This window comes from Micropterus dolomieu, linkage group LG14 (genome assembly GCF_021292245.1).
Source record: "Micropterus dolomieu isolate WLL.071019.BEF.003 ecotype Adirondacks linkage group LG14, ASM2129224v1, whole genome shotgun sequence".
Taxonomy (NCBI): domain Eukaryota; kingdom Metazoa; phylum Chordata; class Actinopteri; order Centrarchiformes; family Centrarchidae; genus Micropterus; species Micropterus dolomieu.
The window spans coordinates 16,438,334-16,448,879 of record NC_060163.1 but is presented as its reverse complement, the minus strand read 5'-3'; the positions used below and the strand labels follow the sequence as shown (position 1 = coordinate 16,448,879).

The window sequence follows — 10,546 nt, the reverse complement described above, 5'->3', positions numbered from 1 at the left end:
AAAACAAGACTAATGTTGGGTCTGAATTTGCATTCCTCCGTACTTACACTTGCTATTTTGAGTGCATAAATGCATTTACAATGACAATTACGGCAAAATGCAGTGCACTATGAGTACCCGGATGGTGTTCTCATAATGGTCAAAAAGTTGGACACAGTCACCCTCAATGGTCAACATCTTGACTAGGTAGCGGAAGGGGAGGGAAGCTGCAGCGGTTGCGGTTGCTCCGGTGAACACCGCATTGTACAAATTTAAGTTAGACTTTATTTAGGTATCACTATACTGTTCTCGGATAGAAGCCATTAAATTGTTTATTGGGTTAATTTGGTGGTAATGCTCTGTCCAGCAATTCACCATTAAAAAGAAGAAGAACAAGACTTCGTCAAATGTTGTGACTGTCATTTCCAGTAAGTGCACACCAGCCATATGCTATTTGAGACAACACTACCCTGTCGAAATTCATGCACTATGCAAACGTAGTGTACACAGTGTACTACATGGAAGTGCAGTAAAAGAAGTATCCGAATTGAGACAGAGCTTAAGAGTCTACAGCCAAGCTGGTAGCTATGGGACACTACACTGCCCATCTGAGCAGCGTGAGTGTCCGTCGCGGAACCTTTTACTTTTCATTTTGCCGCTTTAGAGATGGATACTCCAAAGCATAGAATAAAGCTATATGTATGACTAGGTACCACTAAAGGTAAGAAAATATTTACTTTTACCAAATGCTATGAAAGAGACTTCCAGCTAATTTTGACAATGTTGATTAACACTGCAGCAAATTTGGGGCAACATATCTTAAATGTGCTGCATATGAAGGCTGGAGGCTCACGATAACTTGCTATGTTCCACATAATAAAATCAAATTTACCACAAAAAAAATCTTTGAAACCATGCCAACGTGTTTTAGCAATTCAGAATCCAGATGACAAATGTCTACATAATTTCAACTAAAATTTCACCAAATCAACCCAAATTTCTCTTCTCAAAAGATAAGAAAGTCCGCTGAGTGACATTTCAACAGGCTGTTCCTAACTTACAGCGAGACTGAACTCGCCTGAAGACAATGACAAGCTCCTCTCTGTCTGATGTCACTTCCCATTTCCAGGCCGACTGCTATCTGCTACTGGCTTCTGCCAATAATAGCTCATCAAAACAACACAACCCTTCTTGGCACAAAAATAAAGGCAGCGGTCCACATCTGTGCCACTCAGTTGTCAATTAAGACTCCTCTTCACACTGACACTTGTGACTTAAAAGAAACAGTCAAGAATGTGATGAATTTGAGCCGACAGATGAGAAGGCAGTACGCTGCGTTGCAGTACCATAATGCGCTTGAGATATGGATAACAACTGACACCACTGGCAGGTCTTATGAAGTTTGATTTCATTTGTCAGGCGTCTTCTACTTTGTCTTTTAGCTCGCGCCTTGCCTCACTCTTCAGTCATCGTAGTAATAGCTCATTCTAATAGCCTGAAGACATTCACACAAAATGCAAAGCCACAAATATAGTAGGTGCTGCTATGGGCTACACGTCAAGATGGCCTCATGTGTTATAGCTAATGCTATATTGTAAATTTGTACGTACAATTGCATGTGGTTTATGTATAAAAAGAAGCTAAATGAACCCAGTTCTGGATGTCCAAAGGGTGTTTTGATCTCTGAAATTCACACAGTTTCACAACACGGAAATGCTCACAGATGAACACATATCACATAAACCATAAATGACAGAGAAATAACCATCAACCTCAGTATTTGATCACTAAGTAGACAAATGGAGCAGTAAGTGTCCAAGCCTGTCTCAGAAGATACCTTGCATGCTCGTCTCCAGCCGACCACATGACGCTAATTCCTGACTGAAGCGCTCCTCCTGCGTATCCCTAATCCTGCCTGTGAAATGTGACAAGATCATTCTTTAGGCCTACTTTATTCTGAATAATCTGCCCATCACAGACATTCATCCCGACCCGCACAGTGCTTCCAGTGCCATAACACGCTACCTGTACATTTTCACCCCGGCTTAGGCTCCATAAATTAAATCTAGACAAGTAAATGTGAGGGATCAGCATCTATTGCTGCATGTGTGTCAATGTGGAGAATGTTGATTTTACACTGACTGCTACACAAACAAATGCACTGTGTGTGGCGTCTTTTCAACTCATTTGAGAGTCAATACTTGGAGAAATAAAGACACTGAGAGGGTTGCAACAATTAGTTGATTAATTAATTAGTGGATGGATGGAAAATGATGTTTCCAGCTTCTCAAATGTCAGGATTTGCGTCTTTTTTCAGATTTATATCTGAATTTGGAAGTTTGAAACCATTAGTCACACAAAACAAACAATTTTAAGACATCAAATTGGGCTCCCGGAAACCATGATGGGCATTTTTTTCACCATGATTTCGTCAATAATTTAAAAAAAAAGAGTGAACAGATTCATTTATAATGAAAATAATCATTATATGAAGCCCTGATGTTAATCAAAATTGGGTAAATCCAGTCACATGCCAAATTTTGATGTCCTCAAGAGCGAACATGACCGCACTCCCTTTTCCACTAAAGCTACTAGACATGGATATACAGTACAGTAGGTCTTACAGGAGCTTCTTGAAGTTTCCACAAAGTTCTGAACCAGTAATATGGCAGCTGTCAGGATGAATTGAGCCATTGGTTCCAGTGCCAACGTGGAGGGTAGGTGAAGTTAACTCTTCTCTACAGCATGACTACAACCCGCCAGGATCCTCACCTACCTGATGGCAAGTGGACGACAGCATATAATCTCCATAGGCTTTACTTCCTACTCCTGACCAGCTTTAACTAATTGAGGAGACAACGTGAAAAAGACCCTTCACCGCCGCGATCTTGGCTGCACCTCAACTTTTCTAACTCTCTCCGTCATGCTGCGCTCCTGCCGTCTGACTTCCGGCGAGATAGTGCAAGTTCTTCATGTCACCTCCGAGTTGAGCTCTTGCAAATGAAGTCAACACTAAGGCATTTGACACAGATGTGTGTGTGGGGGGGGTGGGGGAGTATCTTGGGTGTAGTCAAGGGGAATGGGTATGACTTCTAAGTATCTGAAATGTCCTGTCTTAAACACATAAAATCCGTAATACTTCCTGACAACTTGCTCCTATAACCTCTTATTCTGTACCAGCTTCTGTGGGGCCTTTTTTCCCTCTCTGGGCGCAGAAGAAAAGCAGTCTATTTTCTTGTCATATTTGGTTGAAAGGAGACTCTCAACTTTGAGTCTAATTTCCTGCACTTTAAAGACAGTCCACATGCAAGGTGCATTACTATGCTATCAAGGTGATGGGAGCAATTTCAAACTGTCAGTCAGTCATGGAAATATCAGAAAGACTTAATGTCTACTGCAACCTGTCAAAGGCTCCTGTGAAGCAGTAGAGAGCGTAATCTGAGTCTTATTCACTCAACACCATTTACTTGTCAGTGTAGCTCTCTGTTTTACTCTGGATGGTAGTTCATAATGAGATGGGGATATAATACAGCCATATACACTTAAATGAAGAGGTCAAAATGTGGCAGGTTTTAAAATATATCTATAGGGGGAAAAAAGAAAATATACAGCTGCTGCACATCACCAGAGAGCAGTTATATTAGAAATACCATAGTTTCAGCCTAAGTATGAAAGTGCTGCATCTCATATGATTACACAGTTCTTGCTTCACAGACAGCAGTTAGTTAAGGCTGTTAATTTCCCGATAGACGCACCACTCTGGGTGACACACTTGGGCTGTACTTAACCATTATTAATGTGACAGGCCTCAGTGCAAAGCAAATCAATTAAACAGGAGCAATCACCATAGTCTGGATAACGGCCTTTTAAGACTGTTTGCATGTGACAAAGAGGTCCTCGATCCAGGCCTCTGTGCCGGGACCTGACAGGTCAAGAAAGCGGCATGAAACAATAGCACCTTCTAACCATCATCTCCCCTTTTTACCTGTCAGATCCAGTAGGCCTGTCTTGCTGCTGACGTGGCGCGCCCCGCACTGGCTGCCACAAGGTGAATTTTCATGTCATGTCGAGGGACTTTCTTATTCCATTTGCTCGACATTGTAATGCTGTATTTATCGACCATATCCTTTTTTGAAAGCTATATGTCAAGGGCTTTCGCACCTGAGTTTGGGTAATTTTTTTAATAGTTTCAGGTCTTTTGTAATGTATTTAATGTACATGTGCAAGTCTAAAGAGGGCATAATAATAAGAGTGGAGCAGTGACTTACCTTCATGCTGTTTGAGTAAATCTTCCACTGCTGCATAGAACCTCCAAAGGGTCTGGAAAGGAAAGGATTTCACAAAAATATCACATTTTCACTTCATCAGTTGTTGGGTTTCTGTAAATAACATCACAGAGTACGGTTTAGACCTGCTCTTTTATGAAAAGCACTCTAAGATAACTGTTGTTGTGATTTGCCGCTATATAAATAAAACTGAATTGAATTGTCATTTCATAGTAAAATACTGACAACACTGTATTAAAATTGGACATATGCATGCATTTGTTTAATCAACTCTGTAGTAGCCATCCTACATGCAGAGCTGAATTACACAATACACACCATACAATTATACCTTATACAACAAGGTTGTAATATCAGCTCCTGTAACTATAACTCTAATTGCAACTCCAATAATAAACTGTGATGTCTCCAACACACATTTAAGGTGTCGTTTCTGTACAGACAACCACTACTGAACATAAAAGAAAGACTAAAAGTTAAACTAAGTCACAAAAGCGCTGGAGCCAGGTGGAGGATAAACTCACCCACCTATTTATCCCATTTTGACTTTATATGAAGCTGAATACTTTCAAATTAAAAATGTTGTCCTTTTTAGGAACATAATAAGATTCTGAAAACCATTCATTGTTTCTTGCCCACCTGTATAGTGTTCACAATTTGCCCAGTGTTTTGTTTATCATTTTGTATTTTCGTTTGGCCAAGGGCAGTCAATGGACAATAGCATTATTCGGTACAAAAACATTACACTAAATAAGTTTTTTAAGGATCATTACTAAAAATATGTCTGATGAACACATTTTTTCACATTTTCATATATTTTATATATATAATCTAAATTTGAAGGAATGGCAATGTTAAATTTTGACTATAGGTCACAAACTGGTAATAGATTGTGCTTAATTAATGAAAAAACTTGTTTCAAAAAGGATTTGGTGAACCTTCACTTAGTTTACCAGAACTTTGAGTTCTGACATCTCCATCCTGAATTCATGACAAAATATGAAAAAAATATTGAATCCTTTAATAAAAATATGAATCCTTTATTTTTTTAAATGTATAGCCCAGACAGAGAATGTATTCTGTATAATCACCTACTTGAGGCACCCAACCCTGCTTGTAGATGGTTGTGTTTGCACGGACTCCGGGTGATTCATAAACGTGTCCTTGTGTGAAATACTAGCATTTCAAGTTTTCTGTTTAAAAGTAATGAATTACGGCGACGAAAAAATGTGCAGCCATTTAAGGATAAAGCCGAGAATTTGGTGTCTGCCGCGGTGAGCCATCCATCACGTCCACAATAAAGGGGTTTTTGCCTGACGGTCGAAATTTATGGTCGCCCTTCTCTGCCCTAATAACTCAAAGCGCTGTGTCAGAGCCTGACAGCCGTTGCCGAAAACAGCCCCCCTGTTATCAATCAAAAAACACTTGCATATGTTTAACTTTCGCCTGATCAGCAAGACATTTATAGGCTATTGAGTAATAAGATAAGTGGGTCTAAGAAATGTGGAAGCTTTAAATGATTAATGGCGGCCACAAGAGGGTTTTTAAGCGCTCTTGGAATAAAAAAGAAAGAATTTTGGCTTGAATGTGGCAGGCATGTGAGGGAATATTTTTAATTTCCAAGACAAAAAAAAAACACTTGAAATTTTGCATGATATTAAATAGATGTCTGGAGCAGAATTAAGGCTCTGTAAAAACTGCCTGAGAATGTATCAATTAAACAAATCGCAGTTTTGAGTGTTACCAGACACGGCAGACTAACAAGCCTCAGATATGATGGAGTGAGGTGAGAGACACATTACTTCTTCTCTCCACTTCTCATGGATTCACTTGATAATAGTTGACCTGGATCTGGCTGAGAAGAGGCAAATAAAAAATCTGCAGACAGCTGACAGAAAACTGGCGTGCAGGAACTGACAGATGACAGGCTGTCTGATTGAGAGGAGAAAGTTGCAGAAAATGTGAAACATGTCGATAGATATCGGTGCACGTGTAAGTGAATACCAGCACAGAAAAGCCATCGGTTGGTCAATCAGGTGGACCTGAACTGCTGTTTCCTAATTGTAGACTTAAGAAGATTAGCTCAAAATGACTTAAAGTTAGAACAAGGCTTGTAAATGTATAATATGTTGTCTAGAGGTGTTAATTTGCTCAATATCTTACAGTGTCCTTTTATTGTAAAAACTCTGCTGTCTGAAATAAAAATTCTGTTAATTAAAATGTGTCTCCTGCTCATTTGACATTAAGGAGTTTTGGTCATTTTCACCTCCTTGTTAGCCTTCATCCACCTTCCACAAAACTGCAAAGGAACACACGGGCGGCGCATGCGTCGAAGCGCCAATTACGCAAAGACGAGAGAAAATAGGGAAAAACTCAAAATTAAAAGTGCTCAGAGCGGGTGAACTGTTAAATACACACCCGTGTGAGAAGGAAACGTCACATTCACTCGACCCCACCATCACCTCAGGATCTCATTTTGACTGGGAGGCGGCACAGGCTGTGATCTGCGGACTACTTCAGATTCTGCTCGAGAGGAGGCGGAGTGATCTCTCCTGCTCGCACGTAAACCAAGTCAGCTCTCGGACCCGCAGCCACACTGTCAGAGCGACACCGGGGATGAAGCAACACGGCTGCGATACGCACGGATTCTGCTCGCACACTGCGCGTCTCTTCTGAGGATTTAACATTGTTCCTTTTATCTCTGGCAAAGGCTTTAACCGTCTGACGTTTTGAGTGCTGGCTTTCTTTACCCTACACATGTATCTCTCAACCATTTCCACGAGAATTGGGTCATGATCACATCGCCCACGGTCTCTGTCCTGAGAAATAGCACGAATCCAGCGTGGGAGAGCGGCTCCTCGGGGGAGAAGGGCGCAGTGAAGATCAGCCAGCTATCCGTATACAACTCCGTCTCTCCTGCAGACCCTTCTCGCCAAGCCAGTCGTCTTCCCATAAAGGTTTTGAAAATGCTTACGGCACGAGCAGGACACCTTTTACACCCGGAGTACCTTCAGCCTTTACCGTCCACCCCGGTCGGTCCCATCGAGGTAAGCGTTAACACGATTTTTGTGAATACGTTTGCGCACACGGGCAGAAATTCGCTAAAAATCAAACTACAAAGCATTTTACTCTGAAATCACTGGACACTAAAGCTTCCGCAATGTGTGGACAGACTGAGTTAATAACTGGTGTCAGAAGCGATTTTATTTACTATGTAGCTTAATGAATTTTTCGAGAATAACCCTCCTAATGTTGTTTTAAGACCTGGTTCCGAGTTGATTTCTGATTGTTGTTTGTTTTTGTTTTTTTGTTCTGCGTTCAAATTATAAACTGAGGTGTCGAAATTTGAGTCGCTTTCAAATTTAATGACCTTGTTGCAAAATGATGCCAGTGTTTGTAATGCCGTTTTCGACGCGTGGCAATTGTACAGTCTTATCTTCCATCTCACGTGAATCAGCTCTCTGTGTGCACTCTCTCTCTTTACATGCCTATTAGTTGTTTTGAGTTTCATCCGGAGATAAGTTTATGCGCAATGCGTAAACTACGCGGAACGGGTATGTGTGGTATTTACCACAAAACCTGAAAAGCACAAGTGCTTTAATGAATGTCGTTAATTTTGTTGTGTTTTATTTCACAGCTGGATGCCAAGAAAAGTCCCCTGGCTCTTTTGGCGCAAACGTGCTCTCAGATCGGCAAACCGGACCCGCCGTCCTCCTCTAAGCTGTCCTCAGTTACCTCAAATGGATCTAGTGACAAGGAGACCAAATCTGGTCCGCTGAAAATGAGCGACATCGGAGCCGACGACAAATCTAGCTTCAAACCTTACTCCAAATCGTCTGAGAAGAAGGACTCGAGCAGCAGCCTCAGTGGAGACAAAACCAGTTTCCGAGTGCCTAGCGCCACCTGCCAGCCGTTCACCCCCAGGACAGGCAGCCCCAGCTCCTGCACCTCAGTCTCTCCACTGCCGGCTGACGGCAAAGCGGGGGACAAGGAGGAAAAAAAGGAGTCTGATAGCAATAAAAGCAGTACGGCAGAGAGTAATGGCAGCCATAGGATAAGTGGAATTACCTCGGATGGCAGCCAACACCAGGAGAACACATCTGGATCCAAGACTGTTACATCAGACTCACCATCTGTAACCTCGTCGTCATCCTCCGTCCTCAGCTCTGGACTGGTGGCCCCTGTTTCCCCATATAAGCCCGGTCATACAGTTTTCCCCTTGCCACCTGCTGGTATTTCCTATCCTGGAAGTTTAGCGGGTGCGTATGCGGGTTACCCGCAGCCATTCCTCCCTCATGGAATGACCCTTGACCCCACCAAATCCAGCAGTCAGCTTTTAAGTGCACAGTTTGCTGCTGCCAGCTCACTGGGATGCAGCAAAGCAGGAACGAGTCCCTTAGCTGGGGCTTCCCCGCCTTCTCTAATGTCTGCTAGTCTTTGTCGTGACCCGTACTGTCTGAGCTACCACTGCACAAGCCATTTGTCCGGTGCATCCAGCGCTAACTGCGGACATGATTCTGCGGCTGCCGCTGCTGCCGCGCTCAAATCTGGATACCCGATCATGTACCCGACGCACACGTTACACGGCGTGCATTCCTCGGCCCCAGCTTTCAGCGGACATCCCTTATATCCTTATGGGTTTATGCTGCCCAATGACCCCCTGCCGCACGTGTGTAACTGGGTGTCTGCTAACGGACCTTGCGATAAGCGCTTTTCCTCCTCCGAGGAGCTTCTCAGCCATTTGCGGACTCACACGGCCTTTGCCGGTACGGAGAAGTTGATATCTGGGTACCCGGGGTCGTCTTCTCTCGCCAACGCCGCTGCAGCCGCTGCTATGGCTTGTCACATGCATATGCCTCCCAATGGCAGCCCAGGCAGCCCCGGCACATTGGCCCTTAGGGGCCCCCATCACCCACTCGGACTGAGCAGCCGCTATCACCCCTATTCAAAGAGCCCCCTGCCCACACCCGGGGCCCCCGTGCCGGTGCCCGCAGCCACAGGGCCATATTACTCCCCATACGCCTTTTATGGACAAAGACTGACAACAGCCTCAGCCTTAGGATACCAGTAGAGACAAAGAATTATACATTTATAAAGAAGATTTAGGCCCAATGAGTTTTATATTGTACTTCATGCAGGGACTGGATCCATGTGGGGATCAGTGTATTTATTTGCGATAGCTTCAAGCGTGACTAAAATAAAAAATAATATAACTTTGAAAAGCCTCAATGTGCATTATTTTACACAGGAGAGATTTTTGTGTTATGTTTATTCCCAATGTGCATCCAAAAGTTCTTTTTTTGTGTGCAGATTTAAATGGGACCTTTTTTTGTAATATGGATTTTTATTCTTTATGCTGAATCAACTGTTACTCTTGCAAAAGTTATTTTCATTCTGCCTCAGTCAGACAGGTTAGAGGGCCCCTTGTGCTGAGTGATATGACAGAATGATGGACGTGGAAAATCAATCAGAGCAGCTTCAGAACTGTCATTGGTTTGTTTTGTGGAGAGCGAACCGTTTCATGAAGCAAGTTTTTACCTGGATGGCATTTTTACACTGGTCTATTCTATTTAAAGAAAAAAAAACACACTTAATATTATAGTAAGTGTTATAGTATCCCTTGATTATCAAGGTCAAACATTTTAAAAACTAAGGTTTTTATAAGGAATGTAACTTATTTAGTTTTTTATTAAAATTTTGTTAGTTTTGTTATTTTGGCTGTAGCCTACAATAAGAGTGTAGGCATGTGAAAGGTTACTGTGGGTTTTTTAATCATAATATTTATTTAAGTGGTCCATATTTTGTTTGTGAGGCTGTGGCAAATATATATATTTAATTTTATTCTGGACAGTCATGGCTAAATTTAATAATAATAATTCATATTATTCATAACTTTGGTTTTGTCTTTTATGTTTTGGTGTTACCATGAGGCTGACAGTGGATTGGGTAAAGAGCCTACAGATGGAGAACTAATTATATAATTGCAAAATATTTGCATGTTTTTATATTTAATACAACATAATAGTGAAGATTATCTAGGCATGTATGTTTTAGTTTTATTAACTTGTGGTGACAAGAAGCTATAACCACTTACAGGCCTTGGTGCCTTAGTTATAGTGCGCGCGCGCGTGTGTGTGTGTGTGCGTGTGTGTGCGTGTGTGTGTGTGTGTGTAGATGCATTATCTCTTGGGCTCATCAAAACATGCTGAATCTTCTCAATCACGAGGTCATGGATTATCGTTTCATTAACGAAGACAAACGAGCTACTCATGTGAGGGAGG

At 42.1% G+C, this 10,546-nt stretch overlaps 1 protein-coding gene across 1 annotated transcript; it reads left to right on the top strand.

The window, feature by feature from the left end:
- Positions 1–6,848: 6,848 nt before the first annotated feature.
- On the top strand, positions 6,849–9,487 carry LOC123982772 (zinc finger protein 503-like). The gene is made up of 2 exons (XM_046068606.1): positions 6,849–7,312; positions 7,903–9,487. Exons 1-2 carry the CDS (start codon positions 7,058–7,060, stop codon positions 9,334–9,336), a joined length of 1,689 nt encoding a protein of 562 aa, XP_045924562.1. The 5' UTR covers positions 6,849–7,057; the 3' UTR covers positions 9,337–9,487.
- The last annotated feature ends 1,059 nt before the right edge of the window (positions 9,488–10,546 follow it).

Bases quoted from the DNA above. Each gene is read 5' to 3' on its own strand.
- LOC123982772 (XM_046068606.1), top strand. From the start codon at position 7,058: ATGATCACATCGCCCACGGTCTCTGTCCTGAGAAATAGCACGAATCCA. The intron at 7,313-7,902 runs GTAAGCGTTAAC...TTTATTTCACAG, and splicing joins CCCCGGTCGGTCCCATCGAG to CTGGATGCCAAGAAAAGTCC.